The 26452-nt window shown below is 37.9% G+C and overlaps 1 protein-coding gene and 1 long non-coding RNA gene across 8 annotated transcripts in view; one reads left to right on the top strand and one right to left on the bottom strand.

Moving 5' to 3' along the window:
* Positions 1 to 17470, bottom strand: part of RBBP8 (RB binding protein 8, endonuclease) — a 91908-nt gene extending 74438 nt beyond the window's left edge. For 2 of the 6 annotated variants that reach the window (XM_054461021.2, XM_063653494.1), the window contains exons 1-4: positions 16605 to 16964; positions 13802 to 14008; positions 4264 to 4306; positions 1073 to 1168 (exon numbers count right to left, since the gene is read on the bottom strand). In XM_054461021.2, the coding sequence (XP_054316996.2) occupies positions 1073 to 1168; positions 4264 to 4306; positions 13802 to 13910 (248 nt within the window). In that variant the 5' untranslated portion in view covers positions 13911 to 14008; positions 16605 to 16964. Of the gene's footprint in view, positions 1 to 1072; positions 1169 to 4263; positions 4307 to 13801; positions 14009 to 16604; positions 16965 to 17213 lie in introns of those variants that run through there. The other 4 variants (XM_054461020.2, XM_054461025.2, XM_054461019.2 and 1 more) reach the window with 3 other exon arrangements.
* LOC134738433 (uncharacterized) overlaps positions 16941 to 26452 on the top strand; it is a 211704-nt gene continuing 202192 nt past the window's right edge. For both annotated transcript variants that reach the window (XR_010124154.1, XR_010124153.1), the window contains exon 1: positions 16941 to 17190. This is a non-coding gene — a long non-coding RNA (uncharacterized LOC134738433). The remainder of the gene's footprint in view (positions 17191 to 26452) is intronic.

Below are 26452 nucleotides of genomic sequence, written 5' to 3'. Positions count from 1 at the left end.
CTAGGACTCCAGTCACATGCCTGGCTAATTTTTAATTTTTTGTAGAGATGAGTTCTTGCTATACTGCCACGCTAGTTTTGAACTCCTGGACTCAAGCAATCATCTTCTTGCCTTGGTTTCCCAAAGAACTGAGGTTATAGGCATGAGCCACTATGCCTACCCTGGAAAAATAGAAACTATAAAGAAAGTATGGGATATTGTGGGGTTTTTTTTTTTTTGGAGACACGGTCTTGCTCTGTCACCCAGGCTGGAGCGCAGCAGTGCAGTCATAGCTCACTGCAGCCTCAAACACTTTGGACTCAAGTGATCCTCTAAAGTAGCTGAAACTACAGGTTCAGGCCACCATGCTCAGGTTTTAAAACTTTTTGTAGAGACAGGGTCTCGCTTTGTTTGTCCAGGCTGGTCTTGAATGTCTGGCCTCAAGCGATCCTCCTGCCTTAGCCTCCCAAAGTATTGAGATTACAGGTGTGAGCCACCACGCTTGGCTGGAATATTGTTTACTATAGTAGGTAGGTAGTTTATGGGTTCTAAATAGCACTTACAATTCAGAAAAGGGAAAAGAGCAAATGCTGGAAGCCTTTTCTAATCCTCAGTGTTAACCTCATAGGAATGGGAAAGAAAGAAGTCTGTGTATGGAAGTAAGTGATAATATTATCTCAGGAATACTCAGAAAGAAGATCCCTAGACTCCCTCAAAGTGAGGAAATTTCCAAAGAAGCAAAGAGAACAGCAAGAGCAAGAAAAGACGACAGAAACAGAATTGTGAAGCAGTTTCCACCTACTTAGAAGTAAAACTGGAATTAAAGCATTAAATGAATTAGAACATTGCTACCCCTGAGCTTCCACTACATCAAACACCAGATAAAGATATCATTTAAAGGGTAAACTGATGTGATCTCAGAATGAAAATCTTTAAGAATAGATCCTTATTTTCATAAAGTATTCATTCAAAGGTGAGAGAAGGCTGTGGGAAAGATCACTTTCAATCCCAAAACTAATTACAAATGAAAGTCAATGTACTCCTTATTATGGAGGAAATCACTTCTTACTCAAGACCTAAGTGCCAGACTCACCGATCTTCTAAAACTTTAATGGTTTCATGAAGGACTTTCTGCTGTTCCCTCAGCTGTTGATTTTTGGTGAAGAATTCTTCTAGTCTTTGTGCATCTCTAAAGGTCAAAAAATAAATAAGTTTTTCAGATACAAATACTCTTAAGAGGATAATTCTAAGAGCTCCACTGTGTTTATATAACGAATTTCTTGTACCAAAACAAAACAACTGAAAAGGTCAGGTTGGAATATCTCGTAAATCACAGTTCAAATTATACCAGAATTTTCTCTGCAGAGCTCTTATATACTATAAAGGTATCACGCCACTATTGACTCAACTTTGTCAAAATAGCTATCAAAATGTACATTATTTTATTTTGCATATATTTATTAATGTAAATAATATTTCTCTACTCACATCATCTCTTTCAATTATGGGGAACTCATACTTTCTATTTTACTAATTTGTGTTGTTTAAAATTTTTACCTGGTCTTGCTTTTAAGTCAGAGCTTACAGTGAAGTGGAAGAACGGGAACCCTATGCCCAGATGCAAAATGGGTTTGAGTCCAGCTCTTCATTTACCAGCTGTGTGACCTGATACAATTAACCTAAACTCTCTGTGCCTCACAAAGTGTGGATACATTAATATCTACTCCAAAAGGTCTGAGAAATAAGTATTAATGTATGTACTGGATACGGAACAGTGTGGCACACAGTAGGCTTTATGTTAAGTGTTTACCATTGTGACTTTATAGTGAGAAAAAAAACTAACAAAGACAACCAGAATTTTCTTCTACTTAAACCTGATTACCTTCCAAAGTTGTCATATTTTACCCCCTATCATTATTTTTAAAAATCACCTTATTATATAAAGTATTCACATATTTTAATTCTAAGAAAACCCATTAGAAATTTGATTAGGATTTTCTGTATAGTCTTGAAGCTGAAAAAATAATACTGTGATTCAAACACCTTCTCCCAGTCCGTTGAAGGGTCTAAAATATCAAATCAATTAAGAGTGGCAAATCAGTCTGTCATAAAAAGTAGTTGTCAAAATGATTGTGTCAAAGTGGCTAGAATATAGTGTCACTGGCACCAAAATAGATGAGTAAAACAACTAAGTCAAAATGTCAGGTATCAAATACAGAGGGAATTTCTTAAATATTTGTTGAACAGTTTATATTAATTGAAAAACCAATACATGTAAGAGCAACATCTTCTGGCTATACAACAAATATAGTTATGGTAGCATGTAGGGACATCTGAGAACTTGAAAATAACAGACAGTAATATATCATTAAAGCTTGTTAACCTGGCCATTTCTCATTTAACAAAAATAAATAAATAAATAAATAAAATATTTCCTAATACTTCTAGAAAATATATTTAATTCAGAAGGAACACCAGGTTTTCACTGATCCTATTCAGCAAATATAACCAGATAACTTGTCTAAGCCTGAAGGTGTGATTAATCATGTTCTAAAACAGACTGCCAACATCTATTCAAATTTAATATTTAACTTAAATAATCTGTATCATAAAATACAGTAAATATTACATTGAAGATTTACACACACATTTAACTTAAATAATCTGTATCATAAAATACAGTAAATATTAAATTGAAGATTTACACACACATTGAAGATTTACACACATACATTTTCACTCTTAAGGAATGAAAAGTTAATAGCAAAGGGTTTTTTCTTAAATGATGAACAGAACTCTGTAATAGTAGTGAGTTATCTGATTTTCCCATATTCATCTATTCCATTACTGTTCTATTTAGAATAACGCAGAGCATGACAGTATTTGTCTTAAAGCTAAACTATTATGTAGATGAATAACCTAAGTTAAAGTTAAAACTAACTTCAATTACTTAATAAAATATTCAGGTCAAGAAAGTGATAACATAAAGAGCATTTACTAATTGCAGAAATAATTTAACAAGGTCTTTAAGAAAGCAAATTGATGAATTCCAGACAGCGCCAAAAGAGTCATGTAATTTCAAAAACAGGGAAGTGTCTAATATATTAAAGACAGGTCTACCCTGGACCTCATCCAAAGGAAGAGTTATTACTACAACCAATCACTAACTTCATTTCTAAAGCAAGCTCAATGCCAATAGCAGTATTTTACTAAAAACTCAGTATCATTTTCCTAATTGGTGGCCTTCTGTCTTTCTAAGGTAACTGAACATTTTAAATATAACTGGCATAGGAAGCTGGGTAAATCTTGTATTTGAAAATGTTAACTGTAATAAAATAGATAACAAACCTTCCTGTCTCTTTTACATACCTATGCAGCACATTCAACAATTTTTTCATTACTTTTAAATCAAATGTCATATATGTGGGCTGGGGTGGGGGGATCTATAGGGAGGGATAGGAACTATTATGAATAAAATGGACAAAACATTATGTTCGAGTTATACTCTCTACAAAGAAACTTCGTGATAAGGAATCAAGAGTATGAAAACAGTGCCGCACAACTGGAAAATTTTTTTTGTCTTTACAATTCTTTAAATTTCTTAATTAAAAAAATTTTAAAAGGAAACAACAGTTTATCTGAAGGTGAGTAGTCTATATTCCAGAATTTCTAAATTTCTCAGCAGCTAAAGAGAATTTTCATAGTAAGTGTTATAAAGCTACTCTGCCATCTGTTTCAGATTCCTGAATGTGGAAGCTCCAGAGAATCATGAGTAAAATATGTTCCTGAACTTAAAAAATCAGATCTGATTTAGAACTTCATAAGCAAAACAATTCAGAGAATCTTCAAGTAATTTCAAACTACCTAAAAGGAGTCTTAAAATACCATTTAGTTTCCATTCATATGAGTTTAGAAATCCCAGAATTATTCTGCTCCCCGTCTTGTCGCATGTTGAATTCCACGTGTTAATTATGACTCAACAAAGAACTCCGCTGACAAATCAAAATGAGACTACAGATCAATTGTCATTTTAATACTTTATGGGAAAAGATTACATATGTAAGTTGTATTACAATATAAACATACATAATTAACTAAGGCTATACTTAAAATTGCAAAATTATTCTTTTTACTTTAGAATTTGAAAAAAAAAATTGCTGCTGACTATCCAAGGCCCATACTAAGTAGGGCTAATTTTTTTATAAATAAGACATTAAGGTCAAATTGGACATCAGTATCAACTACTCTATAAATAACACACGAGTATTACATACTGATACTTACAAGATTCGTTCCTGTTTTAGCTTGGTTACTTTTACTTGTAAACCTGAAAAGTAAAAGGAAAAGGTATTACTTCTACAACAGTTCCTTTATGAGTCAAATGCTCCACTATTAAGTCACATCAGTCTGGCCTCTAAATAATAAACCAGGTCTCATTAGTTTACAGTATATGCCCCTTACTTGTACCCTCCAGTCACAAAAGCATATCTGCAATGTATTGCTTTTAGTCTATCATATGACAGTCAAATGGAATAACATTTTCCCCATCTAAAGTAAGTTATTTCCTTTCTAATAGCAGGGCAAGCGTATAATTAGAAGTTCACTATAAATGAAGGTCTATGTTCTGACATAGCCTGTGTATTTGCTAACAGCAATGGTGTTTACGTAGGCACAAATCTTCTGGGATTAAACTAGACTGTGGTAGGAAGTCCTGGACTAGGAGCAAAATTCCTTATGGAAAAGTACCTAACAAAAGGCATGAATGTTTTATCTCAAGATATCTATTACATGAATTTTTAATTTTAATTAAGTCTGACACAAAACATAAGAGAAGACCACTGCCTATGGACTCAGGTAGTTACTGAGAAGAAAGCAGACTGACAGGCACTGAAACTGCAAGGAAGGATATGGACAAAACAGGGTGACATTTCTAATTTTCATGAACAGTAATTAACAAAAGAAAAAAGTCACTGAACAAATATGAAAATACATACATCATTAGCAACTAAATATAAGTCAAACCAAAACAATTAGCAAAACTTTAAAAATTATAATACCCAATATTGATTTAAAAATGTTATTTAATCGGCTGGGCGCGGTGACTCATGCCTGTAATACCAGCACTTTGGGAGGCCAAGGTGGGCAGATCGAGGTCAAGAGTTCTGAGACCAGCCCGATCAACATGGAGAAACCCCATCTCTACTAAAAAGACAAAATTAGCCAGGTGTGGTGGCACATGCTTGTAACCCTAGCTACTCGGGAGGCTGAGGAGAATCGCTTGAACTCGGGAGGCGGAGGCTGCGGTGAGCTGAGATCCCGCCATTGCACTCCAGCGTGGGCAACAAGAGAGAAACTCCATCTCAAAAAGTACAATAACATAACATAACATAACATAAAACAAAATAAAATGAAGTTATTTAATCAAGTATTAAAATAGTAAAAAACTAGAAAATTTTTTCTAGTTGAATATTGCTTTGCCCTCTATTTTCTCTATGCTCCCCATTTTCTGCAATGTGATTAACATAAAGGGGAAAAAAGTCCTCAATATTTACTCTTTAATTTCTCAATCAGTGCTTTTACTATTCTACAATTTACCCAATTATAGATCTACTCAAGAATTTTTATTTGGTGGCAGTTAGTTACCGATAAATAGTTATTAGTTGACTGATTCCCGAAGAATCCAAGAATATTTACTATGTGCCTTTGGTAGTTCACAGATTCTATCAAGTTATAAATCAGAAAAGTTTTTCATATATGTGTATAGAAACATTAATATATTTATCATTCCTAAGAACATAATTTTTCTTTATTTGTTAAACTTGATAGAATCTTTTGGACAACATAATTTAGACAAATACAAATTTTAAAAACAAACCTATACATTTCCCAACCATGGTCACATAGACACTAAAGAAGAAGTCATCTCTTCTTATTGCCCTTTATAGTAATGATTTACTACTGCCAGGAAATCCATATATTGTGGAAAAATAAAGGCCCTGGAGAATTTTTTGGATGTTACATTTTTTCCTTATGTCTCAAATTTCACCTTTAGAAAATGTCCAACTGATATGACACATTTTATCTTCCATTCTATGCTCTATAATTTGAATAAATAAAATGTTATAAATAAGATGGTGAAAAAAATGTTACAGATAAACCTGCATTGAATGTTCACAGCAGTCTTAGCCAAACATTAGAAACAACCCAAACATCCTTCAATAAGTGAGTTGTTTAAAAAACCAAAATCTGTGGTGCATCCATGCACATTTTTTCCCTTCTCAAAAATGTGTGAAATTTTACTTGACAGATTTTTTTTATTTGTTTTTAATTTTGGCTGACTTCTAACAATCAGTTCTGCCTTTAGAAGTGAAAAGTGCAGCCAAAGATGAAATGGATTCTTGCCACAAACCATTTTAAGAAAAGAAACAATGAGATAGAAAATCCATATAAACTTCAAAAGAAAATCCTTGGGAAACAGGGGAAGAACTACTCTTTTATCTGGTAAGCATTCAACACCTGTGAGGCATTTGTTCTGTCATGTAGATCACCCTGAAACAGGTTTATATGTGTATGTGTATGTGTGTTTAAATTTTAGCATTTGCTATTCACCAAGTCAATTAGGAATCTACAATTAGAACCCCTATAAAGTGTACTTTAATCCTGCTCCACACCCATCGGAAGGAATGAGGCTATACAACAATGTAGCTCCTGTATGAACAGGTAATCTGTTGAACAAAGTATCTGGGATTGTAACACTGGCAACCTAAGATACCTATTGAGGAAACAGTGTTCACAAGACCAAGCACTGTGCTACAATTAACCCTACACACACTCACACATAAATTTTGGAGGAAATGAAACAATCAAGGGTCTGTATATTGTAATACACAAAGCAAATTTAAGAGTTCAGAAATGAGGCAAGAATTCCTTATGCATTAACAAAAATCACTGCTATGTTCTTATTTTAGTTCTCTACCCAGACCAAACCATGTATATATATAAAATGTATGTACTGTCATTTTAAACAAGTTATTTATGGTTCTGAATTATAAATAATACCCCTAACATCACTTTCTTGACAAACAGTGGGGGCTTTATATACAAATGAAGTAATTAAACTTCAACCAAAACTACTACTGCTAGCATTTCTATAATTGCCTAACAAATTATTTAAATTCCAAAGCCATACTTTGCGCTCACTTTGCTTAAGATTTAATTATCTCAAAATGGGTAAATTAATTTTTGTGGATTTTATTATTTACAGATGTGAATGCAAATAAAAAATAAAAGGTGTGAGAGTTACTGATAATAATAATAATATTATTATTATTTTTGAGACAGGATTTCTGTCACCCAGGCTGGGGTGTGGTGGTGCAATCACGGCTCACTGTAGCCTTGACTTCCCAGGCCCAAGCGATCCTCCTGCCTCAACCTCTCAAGTAGCTGGGACCACAGGCACACACCACCATGACTATCTAATTAAAAAAATTTTTTTTGTAGAGACAGGGTCTTGCTTTGTTGTCCAGGCTGGTCTCAGACTCCCGGACTCAAGTAATCCTCCTGCCTTGGCCTCCCAAGGGTGTGCCACCGCGCCCAGCCTGACAGCATTCTTAATAATGAGTGGGACAATTCCTTTCACTGTTAATTTGTGTAGTCTTAAGGTAATGTTCTCTTTTTAGAATTTTTGATTCTATGTATAGAAAATAAATGGAGCAATTAAAAAATGAATCAAGAAATATTTATCCTGTCCTATTAGAGCCCCCAAACTTTCCCATTTCTTCAAGGTGTTTCAACTTTGCCTCACAAAACCTGCCTAGTTTTCTCTGAAACTGATTACCATATTTACTAGACACAGAAAATATATTAGCTAGATGTTAATAGCAGACGCTGGCATACGCAAAAGATCATTTATTAAAATAGTGGTATACTGAAAATAAATATTTTAAATTCTATTTTATTACTTGTGCTTTTGATAATAAACTTGATACTGAAAAAGATTTTTAAAGGCAATAAAATTTTGTACCCAAATAAATATGCTTTAAGACTTTTGAAATTTAAAGAATTCTGAAGTTTCCATTAAATTCTGTGAGTTCCGAATTTACAGCATAAACACTGTATATTATCAGTAACAATCTGTGAAACTGATACTGGCAGCATTTATCACAAAAGGAACATATCATGAAATGATACAATCATGAAAGGATACAATCATCTCGAAGGATATAAAAACTCGGTCATAAATGTCTCCAGAATTTTTCAACAAAAATGGTCTGGTTTGCATATTGCTAGTCTCCAATAGAAATTAGAGCATTTTGTCTATTCTTGCCTAGTTTTAAAAGACATGGATGCAGTTTATTGTATTGTTGTGATCAGTGCACATACTGTCATATTTTGCTATCATTTTATTATGTTTTGGGAAAAGAGGCAAAAAAAATTCTAAACACATGTAGCAGAGCATTCAGATGCAAGCAAGTTCCTATGGGTACATTTCTGTAGCTAAGTAAAAACTATATATCTCAAATATTACCATTCCCAACATTTCTCTTTTATTTTTTACTGACATGAAGCTTTAAAAGTCATGAGTCAATTTTGATTCCTATATATACCTTAAAACCTGCAAAGTCCAGACAAGTCCATGTTTGATGTCTTTCAAACAGCTTCTTACACTGGTTTCTACAAATGGATTCCCCACCTCCTTAAAAACATTAAGTTCCCTTCAGGCATGTCTTTGATGTTATCACACAGAGACTCTAATTTTATATGGAGCTATGTGGAACATATTGACGAAGGCATGGCCCAAACCAAAATGTTTTAAAATGACATATCTACTTAAAAAATAGTACTTATTCATTTAATACCTTTAAGAATCCATAAGTTATTTGAAATTGGGAAAGTGGCATGATCAATATAATGTACCAAAGATTACCTTCTCTTATGAGCTCATATATCCAATACCTAACATTCATAAAACACATGGACTTTTGGACTTTATCATATACAACAACAATTACTGTATTGCTCCCTTAAAGTTATTCAGAGTATAGAAACTTTTGTGGGAATGTGATTAGAACATAACCATGAGAGTACACTTTAAAAGAATTATCTACTACATAATATTTGCAAGCTTTATATATTCTATAATTTGATAAATATGGCATATTGTTCCTATTAAAGAGTATACCATTTGTTTCTTGATGCTTCCTCACTGTAAAATAGGGATTTCATGAAGATCCTGTAACACCAAAGAATAGGAAGAAGAAATCTGTCAAATATTTTATTTCTATTAAATTAATAGCCTATAAATAGCCAGGCACAGTGGCTCCTGCCTGTAATCCTAGCACTTTGGGAGGCTGAGATGGGCGGCTTGCTTGAGGTCAGGAATTCAAGACCAGCCTGGCCAACATGGTGAAACCTCATCTCTACTAAAAATACAAAAATTAGCCAAGAGTGGTGGTGCATGCCTGTAGTCCCAGCTACTTGGGGGGCTGAGCCAGGAGAACTGCTTCAACCTGGGAGGCAGAGGTTGCAGTGAGCTGCGATCATGCCATTGCACTCCAACCTGGGTGACAGAGTGAGACTCTGTTTCAAAACATAAAAAACAAAAATAGAAATCAAGGGTTTCAAAAAAGTTGCAGAATATAAAATCAACTCACAAAAACCAGTTGTATTTCTATACACTAACAATGAACAATCTGAAAAGCAAATTAAGAAAACAATTCTATTTACAGTAGCATCAAAAGAATAAAATACTTAAGAATACATTTCACCAAGGAGACAAAAAACTTGTACAGTGACAGTCAGAAAATGTTGCTGAAAGAAATTATAGAATGACCAGGTGTGGTGGCTCACACCTGTAATCCTAGCACTTTCGGAGGCCAAGGAGGTCAGAGGACTGCTTGAGCCCAGGAGTTGAGACTAGCCTGGGCAACGAAGTGAGATCACTGTCTCTATAAAAAAATAAATTAGCCAGGTGCGGTGGTGCATGCCTGTAGTCCTAGCTACTCTGAAGGTGGAAGTGGAAGGATTGCCTGCACCCTGGAATTTGAGGCTATGGTGAACCATGATTGTGCCATTGCACTCAAGCCTGGGCAACGAGGCAAGACCTCATCTCTAAAAATTAGTAATTAAAAATTAAAAAATCTTAAAAAGAAATACAGGCCGGGCGCGGTGGCTCACGCCTGTAATCCCAGCACTTTGGGAGGCCAAGGCGGGCGGATCACGAGGTCAAGAGATCGAGACCATCCTGGCTAACACAGTGAAACCCTGTCTCTACTAAAAATACAAAAAATTAGCTGGGCGTGGTGGCGGGTGCTTGTAGTCCCAGCTACTCAGGAGGCTGAGGCAGGAGAATGGCATGAATCCAGGAGGTGGAGCTTGCAGTGAGCCGAGATCACACCACTGCACTCCAGCCTTGGCGACAGAGTGAGACTCTGTCTCAAAAAAAAAAAAAAAAAGAAAGAAATATAGAAGACACTAATAGAAAGGTATCCCATGTTCATGGACTACAAAACAATATTGTTAAGATGTCAATATTATACAAAGCAATCTACAGATTCAATGCATTATCTATCAAAATCCCAAATCCCAAAATCCCAACATTTTTTGCAGAAATAGAGAAATCTGTCCTAAAGTCAAGGCAAGATGACAATCTCTTCCGCATAGCACATACTATTTTACATAATTTGGATCTATGTACATTTCTAGCATCATATCCTATCCACCTCCCCCAAAACTCCGATCTCCCATTCCATTTCCTCTTAGAACTAAACCTAACCATCCATAATTCCTTGAATAAAATCAAGCTCTTATCTGCAAACTTTTGCATGTGCTATTCTCTCTACTCAGAAAATTTCCTCCCCTTTCACCATCTTCCTTGCCTGGCTAATTAGATTTAATCAGTTATCAAGCCTGGTCTGACATAAACCATGCACAAACCCACTTCCCCATGCAACCACACACACCCTCAGTTCTTCCTTCATGTTTTCAAATAACATAGTATACTGCATTAAAATTCTAGACTACAAATTCCCTTAAAGCTAGCACTATATAGGATTTATTCTTATTCACAAGGTCTGGCACATAGTAAGTGCCCAAAAAACATTTCTTGAACATTTCTTTGTGTCTCCATGAACACTGGGGCTTGAAAGAATACTTTTGGGGTTGTTCATATTTCAAAACTCATTAATTAATAAGGGTATCACCAGAAGTTTTGCAAGAAACTAAACTTACCATGGGAAAGTTCTTTTTTTTTTTTTTTTTTTGAGACAGAGTTTCGCTCTTGTTGCCCAGGCTGGAGTGCAATAGCGCAATCTCGGCTCACTGCAACCTCCGCCTCCTGGGTTCAAGCGATTCTCCTGGGTTCAAGCAATTCTCCTGCCTCAGCCTTCCTGAGTAGCTGGGATTACAGGTGCACACCACCACACCCTGCTAATTTTGTATTTTTAGTAGAGATGGGGTTTCTCTATGTTGGTCAGGCTGGTCTCAAACTCCTGACCTCAGGTGATCCGCCCACCTTAGCCTCCCAAAGTGCTGGGATTACAGGCGTGAGCCACCGCGCCCAGCCTACCATAAGAAAGTTCTAATACAGACCCACATACTACACTTTAGATTCAGGTTGATTATGTTTTAATAGTACTCCAGTGTAATACAGCTATAAAGCACTGCAGTATTAAACTTATAATAGGTAATCAAGAAACAAATGTAATATGAAGCATTTCTCATACATAGGGAAAGTTACAGAATTAAAGTATATTAAAATTTAATATCAAAACCTTGGGCTTAGCTTCATATGGTGTATCTTTCAACACAAATAATATTTACTCATCTCAATCACAATTGCTTAATCCTCTATAAACTCCTTGCACTTCATAAAAACCTTTTAACTGTTATTTCACCGTATTGTAATTATCTGTTTACACGACTCTATTAAGACTGCAGGCTGTCTGAAGGTAAGTGGCCATTCACTTTTGTATTTCAGTGCTATGGGTTTGTCAAATGACTTATGTAGTATTTTAATGTCTATATCCTGCAAAGAATTTTATAGAAGAAAATTAAGTTTAAAGGTTAGGTAATTAGGCTAAGATCACAGAGCAAGTTGGTAAATGAAATCAAAATTCAAATCCAGGTCTTAAGTCAACAAATTCTATACATTTTCCACTATCTCATACATATTACCACAAGTAAATAACAGCAAGTCGTATACAAACTATGTTCTGTGGTTAAAAAGCACCAATTTCACCATAAAAATGAATCACAAAAACTACAATTGTAAATGTCCTCTAAAAATGAGATCTGGCTGGGCGCAGCTCACGCCTGTAATCCTAGCACTTTGGGAGGTCAAGGCGGGAGATCACCTGAGCTCAGGAGTTTGAGACCAGCCTGGGCAACATAGCGAAACCCTGACTCCACAAAAAATACAAAAACTAGCCAGGTGTTCTAAGGTGAAGGATGTTTAAAAAAAAACAAAAACAAAAACAAACTAGCTGGGCGTGGTGTGTGCGCCTGTAGTCCCAACTGCTTGGGAGGATGAGGTGGGAGAATCACTTGGGCCCGAGAGTTTTACACTATAGCGAGTCATGTTTGCACCACTGCACTCCAGCATGGGTGACAAAGCAAGACCCTGTCTCAAAAAGAAAAAGAAAAAAAGATCAGCTGGGCACAGTAGCTGACACCTGTAATCCTAGCACTTTGGGAGGCTGAGGCCAGTGGACTGCTTGAGCCCAGAAGTTCAAGACCAGCCTGGGCAACAAGGCAAAACTGTGTCTCTACAAAAAATACATAAAATTAGCTGGGCGTGGTGGTGCACACCTGTAGTCCCAGGTACCCAGGAGGCTAAGGTGGGAGGAACACCTGAGCCTGGGAGGTCAAGGCTGCAGTGAGCTGTGACCATACCACTGCACTCCAGCCTGGGTAACGGAGTGAGACCCTCTCTGAAAATAAATTAGTAAATAAATAAATACATGAATATATAAATAAATACATACATAAATAAATAATGAGATCTTTGGGCCCGGTACAGTGGCTCACATCTGTAATCCCACCACTTTGGGAGGCAGAGACAGAAGGATCACTTGAGGCCAGAAGTTCAAGACCAGCCTGGGCAACATAGTGAGACCCTGACTTTACAAAAAATAAAAAATTAGCCAGGCATGGCAGCGTGTGCCTATGGTCCCAACTACAGGAGGGAGGCTCACTTGAAAATGGGAGGTTGAAGCTGCAGTGAGCCGTGATCACACCACTACACCCCAGCCTGGTGACACAGTGAGACCTTGTCTCAAAAAAAAAAAAAAAAAAAAAAAAAAAAGATATCTTTGAACTTAAAGATGGCCATTAAATGTACAAAATTCAACAGTGGACTGATTTTAAAAAAAGTATATATACATCATGGAATACAATGTAGCCATAAAAAAGAACAAACTTATTTTCTTTGCAGCAACATGGATGCAGATGAAGCCATTACCCTGAGCAGAGAACAGAAATACTGCATGTTCCCATTTGTAAGTGGGAGCTAAACATTTAGTACACATGGACACAGAGGGGAATAACAGGTACTGGGACCTACATGACGGTAGAGGGTCAGGGGGTGGGAAGAGGGTGGGGATCGAAAAACTACATATGGGGTACCATGCTCACTACCTGGATGATGAAATCATTTGTACACCAAACCCCAGCAACATGGAATCTACCCATGTACCAAATCTGCACATGTACCCCCCGAACCTAAAAGCTGAAATAGAAAAAATAAACAGGACTGTCATACAAAGGTATACAAAGCCATTACAGTCTCAAAATACTGCTATAAGTATTTAAGAAAAGATTTTACCTTGTACTTCTCTATCATGACACTCTTTTAGTTTTGTCCAAAGGTCCTTAAAGTCACTAGATATATCTGCAGAGTTAGGGCTTCCACAACTGCTTCCCGAGATGTTCATCTTGCTTAATATGCTCCAAACTTCTACTTGCTTAATATTTTCTGACCTTTTCTGTTACATTATAGAGGTATCAAGTCGTCTTTGGACAGGTCAAATACCTGAAATGACAGATTGCAACATATATGAACTTTGCATTTATCTTTATGTACTTTGAAATTAGGATGAAACACAAGCCCAGATATCCTCATTTACCATTTCCTTATTTACCTATAATCAATCATTTTTAGAATTTGTGAGGGGAAGGAAAGAATAAGGAAAGATGATAATGGTGAGAAAAGTTCCGATTTCAGTTATTTGGCTATATAAGGTAAATTTTCAGGCAAATTTTCTTATTTGTCTTAGAGGAAGAAATTATCTCAATTATGTTAAACAGAAAGGATTCAGATATTGAAGGGTTTTTATCATTTATGGTCAGTATTAATTTACCACTATAAACTAATTTATTGTTTTGGCTGGGGGAGATGGCTCTTGCCTGTAATCCCAGCACTTTGGGAGGCTGAGGTGGGCGGATCACTTGAGGCCAGGAGTTTGAGATCAGCCTGGCCACCATGGTGAAACCCCGTCTTTACTAAAAATACAAAAATTAGCCAGGTGTGGTAGTGTGTGCCTGTGGTCCCAGCTACTCAGGAGGTTGAGGCAGGAGAATTGCCTGAAACTGGGAGGCGGAATTTGCAGTGAGCGGAGATCGTGCCACTGCATTCCAGCCTGAGTGACAGAGACCCTGTCTCAATTAAAAAAAAAAAAAGTTGTTTTTTTAACTTTTGAATTGGTGCAACATACTGAGCCCAAAACTGAAAAATATTCTAAGATAGTCTTGACTTAACAAGCATCCACATATATACACATATCTATATATATTTTATAAAACAGACAGTTGACTGATGTATTTACACAGATGAGGATCTGTGTAACTTTCCAAAAACAAGAGAAGTCAGTTAGATTCAAATACAGCAAAGATCTAGGAATACAGAAACATCTTAGAGTTATAAGACAATTAGGGTAATGTTACTGCATGCCTCTCTTAGAATAAAGGTGAATGATTAAGTTTATTACGTAGTCCTTGAAGAAACCAACAGGTTAAGAAGTTTGAATGGATTAGTAAATATTTTAATATGTGTTCTTAAAATGAAACCATTAATTAGCTACAACTTAAAAAGTACAGTGATCAGCAAGTCTACTAAACCTCACATTTGGCTCCTTAGCCAAAGTAGTATCATTTCTAACAAGTGCGCAAACTGATTGTTTCCTGCTAACCATTTCTTGAGGTCTCTGACAAAGGGGCTGAAAGAGTAATTCTGAACGGAGCAAGAGTATATGTGAAACCACTTGGTGAACAGTAAAGAGCTACAAAAATAAACTATCAAGCTTTGCAAAAATTGTGATTAGACTTTTAAAAATAATCAGCAGAAACTAAATATGAGCTGGATTTTAGATATCAGGGAATTATTAATTTTCTTGGGTATGATAATGATGCGGTTTTGTTTGGTTTTTTTTAGAAAGGCCTTATCTGTTAAAGGGATATTTACTGAGGTATTTACAGGTAAAGGGATATACTCTGCGATTTGCTTGAAAAAAAAAAAAATCCAGCTAAAACAAACAAAAATGGATGTTGGGTGAAGAGATGAAACAAGGGCTGAACTTCAACAATTTCTGAAGCTGGGTGGATGGGTATACAATGGGGTTCATAATTCCAGTATTTCTCTTGTGTACATTTATTTCTGTAAAAAAGTTTTTAAAAGAATTAGGTGCACTGCATTAGTTTTGTTTCCAAAGAAGTTTTCATTCTATTTTTAACTCTAACAGATAAACAAATGGGCCTATATATAATTGTGAATAAAAGTCACCGTTTCCCACATACCAGAAATTGTATAATATTAATATTTGTATTTATCTATTTAATATGTAATTATATATGATAGAATATTTATATTCTACCTAACCTTCAGAAAAACTCTGTAAGACAGCTACTATAATTTCATTTTAGAGTTGGGGGAAGAGGCGTAAGGCAGTAAATGTCCAAGGTCACACAGCTGGGGCATGGCTATGTCAGGAATGGAAATCAAGTCATGAGACCAATAACTGTAAAATACCTCTCTGTAGCCCGCATGTTCTCAATCATAGGTGGGAACTGAACAATGAGAACACTTGGACACAGGAAGGGGAACATCACACACCGGGGCCTGCCGTGGGGTGGGGGGAGGGATAGGATTAGGAGATACACCTAATGTAAATGACGAGTTAATGGGTGCAGCACACCAACATGGCACATGTATACATATGTAACAAACCTGCACGTTGTGCACATGTACCCTAGAACTTAAAGTATAAAAAAAAAAAAGAAAGAAAAAATACCTCTCTGCAGCAAAAAGAAAAAGAAAGGAAGACATAAACGATTCCTATTAAGTCAACAGTTTAAAATGAAGGTTTAATTACTTTAATGATCGAAAAAGTATTAACATATTCGTTTAAAGCCAAGAGTGTAAAATAAGCATCCTTTACGTATCCATCTTCAAGTAAGTGATGTACAGTGCTTTAAAAACAAAACATTCAACTTGCAAATTCTGGCTCGCAAAACCCTTTCCACCTACCCCGCCTGCCCAGCACTTTTTGTTAGCATCTCTCTCTGCAATGAACCGTTATTCGAGGCACGACGACAATGTACATTTTTCAATCTCTCAGAACGTCACGTCTTACCTCCCAAGTTGCATTCTGGGCTCAAAGGCCTGTAATTGTTTAATACATTTGTGTGTATTCCTTAGTATAAACCACCACACTGCAGGTGCTCACCAAAATACTCGCTGCCACACCACAGGTATTCTCACACGGGTAAGGCGAGAGGCACATCTCGTCACACAGGGGACTTGAACAAACTGCACAGGACATTTCAGGGGTCCTCTTATGGGCGGAGCAGAGCAGCGGAGCAAAGGCTTTCCAGCCAGGTCCCTTCTCCATCCGCTTCTCCCCAGGTGCCCGCGCCGGTTCCGCGTGCGGGTCTGGCCAAAAAACCTCCCAAGCGCGCGCGCGCGAGCCACAGTCGGCGCATGCGCGGGGCGGACTTGGCGGTGAAAGGCGCTTCCTCAGCCCGCGAGGGAGACCCAGAAGTAGTACTGAGTTAGCGCTCGTCCTCCCGCCGGTCCACCACCACCAAGTGTAGCCCGGGCCCGGCCTATTTCCTCAGACACAGCCCCAGAGTCGAGAGCCACTCCTACCCCGGGAGCCCTTCGCCAAGCGCGCAGCTCCAGACCAGAAGCAGCCGCTCCGACCCAGAGCTCCGGGTGGGGTAAAGAGATTGCTTTTACTCACCGCCTCCAAGATTGCCTTGGGATTCGCGAAAGCCCCCGAAGGGAAGCGAGCACTTTCTGAGGCTGTGAAGGGACGGCTGCTCGCTTTTCTCTTTCGCCCTTTTCCCTCACTAGACTGCCAAATCCTTAGTGGGAAAGCCGACCCCTCCGGACAGCCCGCGCTTTAAGGCCGGGGGCTGCCGGCCGGGCTCGGAGGCGGCCGGACCCGCCCCGCCCGGCAGCCCGCGCGACGTCACGCGGGAGTTCCAGTTGCGTCACGCCCCTTCCTCCCGCTGCCCAGCGCGGCGGCGCACTTCGCGCCCTAGCTGAGGAGCGGGCTCGTCGGTGCAGACCATCCCGGAGGGCGATGGTTGGGGAGGGGAGCGCTACCTCGGAGCTGCCGGGAGCGACCCGAAGAGTCTGGCGACCGCCACAGCATTTCTGAGATGCGCTGGGGAAAGCTCAAGCCATTCTGTCGGGGGAGCATCAAGCACTTGGGGTTCTGTGAAAGTTATCTGTACAGTGTGTCTAACTTAAGCATTTTGCAGGGAAGCATGTATAGAGTGACATGTACCGAATGAAGAGTTAAAATTAACTGATGGGGGGTATGGACGCGGATCCGTCTAACATAGTTTTCGGCCTTGTCGCTGTTATCTGCAGTTTAGTGATGTGACCTGACAGGGTTGGGCGGTAACGCCATAGATCAAAACGATCTGTATTTTGCTGAGGTTAAACGGGAAGTTTCTGGCAAATTTGAAACGAGAAGGAATGTCCTTCAGCATTATATTTATTGGGACAACATGCTGTTAGATAATTTTTTTAAAAAAGTCCAGTTTTCTTGTGGCTGTTCGTTTGAGATTCAAACCGATAGTAGGTATTCCTGTGTCTCCTGATTTCTAAAAGAATCGTTTTTAGACCACTAGAAATTCTACAAATGAACAAAATAGACTAGAATCAAATATCTTTTAAACCAGCCCAGTACTTTCGTGTGATCATTCTAAGACCTGGGAAGGGATAATATTAATAGGCTTTAAAAGTTTAGTACTTAGAAATCATAAATACAAAGTGGAAAGGTAATTTTTCCACCTGTCCCACATCTTAAGGGATGAATAAATATAACTGAAAAAGTTAGTATACAGAAGAGGGGTGCTAAACCTTCTATTAGCTTGTTACAGCAACTATCATTCACTTCCCCATTTTATAAGACTTAACTCCACATTTTTAAAAGAAAATGGATGAAATTTTGACTATGTAATTTTTAACACAAGATAGGAAACATAATTGACAGAGTGAAGCTTTTATGTTTATTACAGAAATAACCTGTAATAAGTTTGTCATTTAACAGAGTATTGAAAGAGCAGTGTGCTGTGGTCTGTACTGTGGTCCAAAGAAAAACTGAGCAGAATGACCCAACTTGTTCCTATGGCCTCTGCCTGTGTCTCACTATCTAATCCATTTATCCAAGTCAGAAACCAAAGAGACATCCTTGACACTTTATTCATCCCTAACTTCCATATCCAAGCCATCACCCAGTCCAATTTTACTTACTAAACATCTAAATCCATCCCCTTCTCTGCATCACTACCTCCAAGATAATCCAAGATACTGTTATTTCTTACCTAGTCTACTGCTAGTCTCCTTTCCACATCCATGCTACCAACCACCCCTCCTAAATCTTTGTTTTCACTGGTGTTAAGAAAAAAATTTGAACATCTATTCTCCATATATGTATTTAATTTTAAATTACATACATGTACTGTTGAAAAATGGTACATGATCTAATGAAGTTACAGGCTCTGAAGTCAGATATCTGGGTTTAAATCCTGCTCTAATACTTCCTTACTGAGTGACCTTGGACTGACTGCTTAAGCTTGCTGTCCCATTTTACCTACCTGTAAATTGAGGATAATAATAGTACCAACCTCACAGAGTATTAAGATTAAATGAATATATGTAAACTACTTAGTATTCAGATGTATACTATGTGCCCAAAAGCTAGCCATAATTAGTATTTCTTAGCTAATATGATTATAATCCATTTTAAAAGCATTTTTAAAGGATGAAAAAACAGAATAAAAATACATCTTGCCTCCTCCACCTTAAATTGTGTCTACTTTGAGACCACTTCTCTATACTGTAGCTACTGTGATCTTGAAAAGTAAATCTGTTAATGTCACTATGCTGCTTAAACCCTTTCAGTGGCTTCCAGTTACTCTGTGAAGGAAGCCCCTTTGAATTGCCTCTGCTACCTCTTCGGCTTTATTTCCAGACATTTTCTGTCCTCTGGTCTCACTAGACTTTTGATGTCTCCTAGGCCATTGCATGCTATTGTCTCTGCCTGGAGTTCTCCACCAAACCTACCCCCACTCTTTGCCCTAGCTATCTACTAATCGTGTTTTTATCTTATTTCAATAGTCTCTTCTACTAGATCCTCCTACCGTACCGTGTAACCTCCCCATCTTACAGTTTTTATTGTTTTAGTTATTTAATTAATTCTGTCTCCTTGCTGGACTGTAAATTTCTTGAGATAAAAAACCATGTCTTAGGCCAGACTTTGGGTGGCTGAGGCAAGAGGATCACTTGAGGCCAGGAGTTCAAGATGAGCTTGGGCAACATAGTGAAATCTTGTCTCCTATTCTAAAAATCAAACCAAAATAGCTGGACACAATGGTGCGTGCCTTTAGTTCTAGTTACTGTGGAGGCTGAGGTGGGAGGATCGCTTGAGCCCAGGAGTTCAAGGCTGCAGTGAGCTATGATTGTGCCACTGTACTCCAGCCTAGGTGACAGAGCGAGAGACCCTGTCTTAAAATTAAAAAAATAAAAAATAAAAAAGGTTTGTTCACCCTTTTATCTCCAGGAACTAGCCCAGTGTCTGCCACCAAATCAATATTCTATGAATGAAGGAAATGGGCATTCCCTGGTGGATCCCGTTTCTATGTAAATGGAAACCTTTGGGTACATTCAAAATTCTTAGATTTTTAAATGAGATTTTATATGGCCACTTTAACAATGGAAATGGCGGGCATCCTCATAGATAGGTTCTAAAGCTTTAAGAACCACATGGAATAAATTTTGAGGTTCCAAAGATCTGAGAAAACATCTTTAACAGAGAAGCAGTTATTTTGAACTCTTCATAATACTGGGTTTCTCATATTTTGTGGCTTTGAACAGTACTTCCCAAACTTTTTCAATTTCAGCATGCTTAGAAAACGAACACTTGTGTTATATATTGTAATGAAAAGATGAGGCTGCTTCCATCCAGTGGCAACAGAAGTTGAGACTGCAGTCACCTCAGGCCCAGTGCTGCCACCTTCAGGGCTAGGTTTTTAATGTCCCAGCACACCTATTGGAGGCCCCTGGGTGGAATGCTGAATTTAAATAAACTAGTGTAATAGTTAAAATGGTAAGTTTACGTTGTGTATATCTAGGCACCAATTTAAAATAAATTGTGTGATAGCAGTACAGACTCTAGGATTCTTAAAAGTAAAGTTTTGGAACTCATGTAGATTTAAAAGTCATCTAACTCAAGCCATTTACAAATGAAATCCTGTAGATTCTAGAATCTATGCTTAACTCCTGCAGCTGGGTAGTTGAGTGTTGTGAAGGGAAAATGACGTATCACGTTAGACTGATATCACTAAAGTCATATGGTTTCAAACTTCATGCAGGGCATGAAACTGATGCAGGGCATCAGTTAATCCTTCAAATAGCCTTTGTTCAGCTCTTTTTATTTTCTCTGCTGTCTTCCAGACCTTTACTATTTTCAGTCCTCAAGCCTCTGAAGCTATTTTCACTCTAGGTGGACAACTTGGCCTCCTGATTAAACAAGACAGTTGAGCTCAACAAGTGTAATCTTCCTAAACTTGCTTTTTTCTTTCTCAACCCTACGAATTAGGCAATACCATTTGCAGTTAAGCAGTGCACCAGCATGGCACATGTATACATATGTAACTTACCTGCACATTGCGCACATGTACCATAAAACCTAAAGTATAATAATAATAATAATAATAAAAAAATACAACCTGAGGCCAGATAGGGTGGCTCATATCTGTAACCTCAGCGCTGTGGGAGGCCCGCGGGAGGCTCACTTGAGATTTGAGAAACTGCAGTATAGGCTGAATGACAGCCAGAACCTGTCTCTTAAACACACATACACGCACACCCCAAACAATCCAGTTGCTTCTCACCTTTGTGTCCACCCTGGTTCAAGCTACCATCAACCTCTTCTATGGCAATATGCTCCTTTAAAAAAAAAAAAAAATCTGTTATCCACTCTGTTCTCCATTACAGTATATTCTCCAACAGCAGTCTGAGAGGTTCTTTAAAATCTATCAGAAAATCACACTCCCTGCTCAAAGCATTTCAGGGTCTTCCCATCACCCTAGAATAAAATCCAAACTCCTTTCCGTGGTGTCAGGACGAGTCAGGCACTATATTCTGCTGATGATACCTCTTAAATATAATTTTGAATTAGTGCTTTCCTTTCCAACCTCACTTATTGCCCTAGTTTAGGCCCTGATGTTTCTTACCTAGGCAACAGCCTCCCTGCTTCCAGTCTTGTTCACCTTAATTCAGTCTCACAGCTGCCCAACATCTAAACCATTATTTCTGATCCTGGCATTCCTTTGCTTAAAACTCTTCAAAAGACTGTTGCCAGACCGGTGCGGTAGCTTACGCCTATAATCCCTGCACTTTGGGAGGCCGAGGCCGGTGGATCACTTGAGGTCAGGAATTTGAGACCAGCTTGGCCAACATGGTGAAACTCTGTTTCTACTGAAAATACAAAAATTAGATGGACGTGGTGGCAGGCACCTGTAATCCCAGCTACTCGGGAGGCTGAGGGAGGTGAGTCACTTGAACCCAGGGGGCAGAGGTTGTAGTGAGCCGAGATCACACCCCTGCACTCCAGCGTGGGTGGCAGAGCGAGACTGTGTCTCAAAAAAAAAAAAAAAAAAAAAAAGGCTATTGCCTAAAGGTTAAAATTCAATTTCTTTAAAGTGTCACACAAGCTCTTATCCTTGCACAGTCTCTGCTGTACCCCTTGCTGTTTCCCTCTTTCAACAGGAAACTGCTTTTATTCCTCTCTCCTTCCCTTGGCTGTTTCTTAGTCTTGGCTCATACAATGTTTTTCTCTTGGAATTACTTTCACCCCCATTTGTTACACTTCATCTTTCTTATTCTTTTAAGTCTCAGCTCAGGCACTACCTCTTTCAGGAGACTAACCTAACATCTCTCTTCATCCTTCCTTTCTATACCCTTTCACAAATGGCCTTCCTCATTCTCCCATGCCCTCAATATATATCTTTATCATTGCACTTAACACCATTATATTGTAATTATTTTTGTGTTTTTAATCTTCAGCTAGGCTCCTTGATGTCAGACTGTGCTTTCTTTATTCTTCTGTTTTCCTACTTTTTTTTTTTTTTTTTTTTGGAGACAAAGTCTTACTCTGTCCCCCAGGCTGGAGTGCAGTGGCGCGATCTCAGCTTATGACAGCCTTTGCCCTCCAGATTCAAGCAATCCTCATGCCTCAGTCTCCTGAGTAGCTGGGATTACAGGCACCTGCCACCACGCCTGGCTAATTATTGTATTTTTAGTAGAGACGGAGTTTTGCCATGTTGGCCAGGCTAGTCTCAAACTCCTGACCTCAGGTGATCCATCCTCCTTGGCCTCCCCAAGTGCTGGGATTACAGACGTGAGCCACCACGCCCGGCCCTGTTTTCCTGCTTTTTTTAAAAAATTTTTTGAGACAGTCTCACTCTGTTGCCCAGGCTGGAGTGCAGTGGCACAATCTCGTCTCACTGCAACCTCTGCCTCCTGGGTTCTTTCCTACTTTTTACTAGAGTCTTAGCACAGAACTATCCCACAGAGCCACATATATAATACTAAATTTTCTAGAAATTACATTTTAAGTAAAAATCAGGTGAAATTAATATATTTTATTTAACCCAGTTTATCTAAAATATTATTTAAACGTGTAATCAATATAAAAATTGAGACTTTTTACATTCTTTTTCTTCATACTAAGTCTCTGAAATCTGTTATATATTTTACCTTTACAGCACATCTCAGTTTAGACTAGCCACATTATAAGTTCTCAAGTCTGCGTGTGCCTAGTGGCTACTGTATTGTACAGCACAGGCCCAGCATATATAATATAATCAATGAGTGAACAAATGAGGTTGTGTGATTTACTTAAAGAAGCAGGATGGAACTGGGACATGGGTATCCGATTCTTCGTTTATTTCTGCTATTTGTGCTGGGCATTTTCCATCTCTCTCCCACTCCCTGCATCATCCCATCCCCCACCCAGCATTAAGTGCCTGTGTCTCCAGGCATAAAATTAAAAAGTAAGTGATTAAATCCTTTATGATTATTTATCTAAAACTCTCCAGTATCTCTGACATGAACACACAATACTGGTAAACTGGGGTGAATTGTTATACCTATTTTAAGAACACAACATAACTATTTTAAGAACTATTTTAAGAACTATTTTAAGTCATAACTATTTTAAGAATACAACATAACTATTTTAAGAACACAACAAAAGGCTGTTTGAGAGGTGAGGGAAAGAAACTTTGAGACAAAAGAAAAGTATCTTAACTGGCAACATTTGTGTTAACTTGAATGAACACTTGATGCAATTTTTTAAAAGTTGTTTACAGTAATTAGTAAGTGTTGTTTGTGAGTGGGAGTATACATCAATCAGTGATCTTGCCTCAAGTGCCAAAATGTTTTGTGTATGATTTGAGTTGATGGTGCCAAGAATCCAGGTTGAGAAGTTTTATGATTGTATAAAAATACATAACATTGGTGGAAGGTGTCAGCATCACAATTTTTATTTTGACAATATCCTAGGTGTTCATTTAAATGCTCATAACGGACATTAAAGAGTATACCTTGCTTTTTAATTAGAAAGATTAGTCTCGTGTAGCCTGGCCAATTTCCAATTTAGATAAGGAAGCTTTATTTTGATCTTCAGTCTAGCTACATTGGACTTCATACCTTCTTCGTTTCCCTTTTTAAGCTGTTGAAATAGTTTTCTGTTTGTTTTTAAACATCATTCACCAAGCTGCTTCATTTCCCATCAGTAATGGCCAAAGTTTTACTGGCACATAATTTGCCTGATTTAGGAACTATCTCTTTATACTTGATAAAGAAGGTTAAACAGTATATTCATAGTTGCCTAGGTTTAAATTTTAATGGGGTGACGAAGAATGTTGTTGATCTGTTATTTGCAAAATGGTTTCTTTTTTATTTATTTATTTATTTTGATACAGAGTCTTGCTCTTATCTCCCATGCTGGAGTGCAGTGGCATGATCTCGGCTCACTGCAACCTCCGCCTCCCAGGTTCAAGTGATTCTCCTGCCTCAGCCTCTTGAGTAGTTGGGATTACAGACATGTGGCACCACGCCTGGCTAATTTTTGTATTTTTAGTAGAGACAGGGTTTCACCATTTTGGCCAGGCTGGTCTGGAACTCCTGACCTCAAGGGATCTACCTGCCTTGGCCTCCCAAAGTGCTGGGGTTACAGGTGTGAGCCACCGCACCCGGCAAAATGATTTCTTATCAATGGAAAGGGACAACTGTTTCTTCCATGTTGTCTATTTATAATGCAGTGGCTGTTTGGACAATATTTCGTATCTATTCATATAAGCTTATGAAGCCCAGGAATTTTGTTAGGTGGTTAGCTCATAAGCCTTTTTTCTAACCCTGGCACTTACAAGGATCTCAGAACTTAACTGCTGAAAAAATAAGATAATTTAAGAGTGATCACTAAGACTGTAGAGTAAAAAAGTTTTTTTATTTTGAGAATCTCAAACAACAAATCTTTACCATTTTATCTATTAAATAAAGTATTATACTGCATTGTACCTATGTATAATGCTACGATGATACAAGCTGTGGGAGTAATGTTTATTTACAGTAATGGAAAATATTATGAAGGGCTAACCGTTGGAACAAGTCACTGACATTTGGATTCTATTAATTAAAGAATTCTTTGATAGGTTCACACAAGCAAACATGTTTAATATTCATTGCTTTGTCCATGTGAAAAAAATCATTGCATCTTAAACACTAATTTTTTTCACCTGTGAATTGATGGATTTATTCACTGCCAGCAAATAGTTGTGATCTTTAATGTAATTATGTGCTTCACAGATTACAGATATATCTTTAAACACACTGTTTTTTTTTTTGGTCTTTATTCTAATTATGCTTGAGAAAAATAGACTTTGTTTAAAATATTGGCTTTTTGTTTTTCCTAATCCATGTTAGTCTAAGTTTAAGGAAGCTTTGATAGTTACTTTTCCAAAGGTAAAATAAAAAATTTAAAAATGTTTTATGTTCAAAGTTCAGTTCTTAGAGGAGATCCTGAGTTTTAGCTAGAAATGTTTTCAGTTTTATGTAAGTTATAATCAGAAAGATTAAAAATGTACAGTGAAATTGTGTTTTAATTCAATTCATACTCTTGGTGACTGTTTTTGTGGACTATTTAGGATACTAAAGTTGAAATAGATAGGCTTCCGGCCAAGTGCAGCAGCTCATGCCCACAATCTCAGCACTTTGGGAAGTCTAGGTGGGAGGATTGCTTGAGACCAACCTGGGCAACATAACAAGACCCTGTCTCTACAAGAAAATAAAAATAAATCTAGCTGGGTTCGGTGTTGTGTGTAGCCTCAGCTACTTGGGAGGCTGGGGTAGGAGGATTGCTTGAGCCCAGGAGGTCGAAGTTGTAGTGAGCCTTGCTCACACTCTGGGTGACAGAGCGAGACCCTGTCTCAAAAAAAAAAAAAAAAAAAAAAGCTTCCTTCTTTTTCTCAGTTATGGTAGACCTCTTAATGTGAGGTGATCATATGCCCTAACTTACCAGTGACAGTCCTGGTTGATTCCTGTTGCTCTAGCTTAATTATTAATAGAGCTCCCTTTTACTTTAAAAAAAGTCCTGGTTTGGATGACTGTAAACCATATGGTCAGAGCCTGGTGCAGTGGCTCATGCCTGTAATCCCAGCATTTTGGGAGGCTTAGGCAGGAGGATCACTTGAGCCCAGAAGTTTGAGACTAGCCTGGGCAACATAGTGAGACTTTGTTTCTATAAAAAATAAAAACAAATCAGCCAGGTACGGTGTGTATGCCTGTGGTCCCAGCTACTCAGGAGGCTGAAGCGGGAAGATCTCTTGAGCCTAGGAAGACGAGGTTGCAGTGAGCCATGCACTGCACTCCAATCTGGGTGACAGAGCAAGTACATTTTTC

This window comes from Pongo pygmaeus, chromosome 17 (genome assembly GCF_028885625.2).
Source record: "Pongo pygmaeus isolate AG05252 chromosome 17, NHGRI_mPonPyg2-v2.0_pri, whole genome shotgun sequence".
Classification (NCBI taxonomy): domain Eukaryota; kingdom Metazoa; phylum Chordata; class Mammalia; order Primates; family Hominidae; genus Pongo; species Pongo pygmaeus.
The sequence above is the reverse complement of the archived record's forward strand: the minus strand, read 5'-3'. Positions and strand labels throughout refer to the sequence as shown.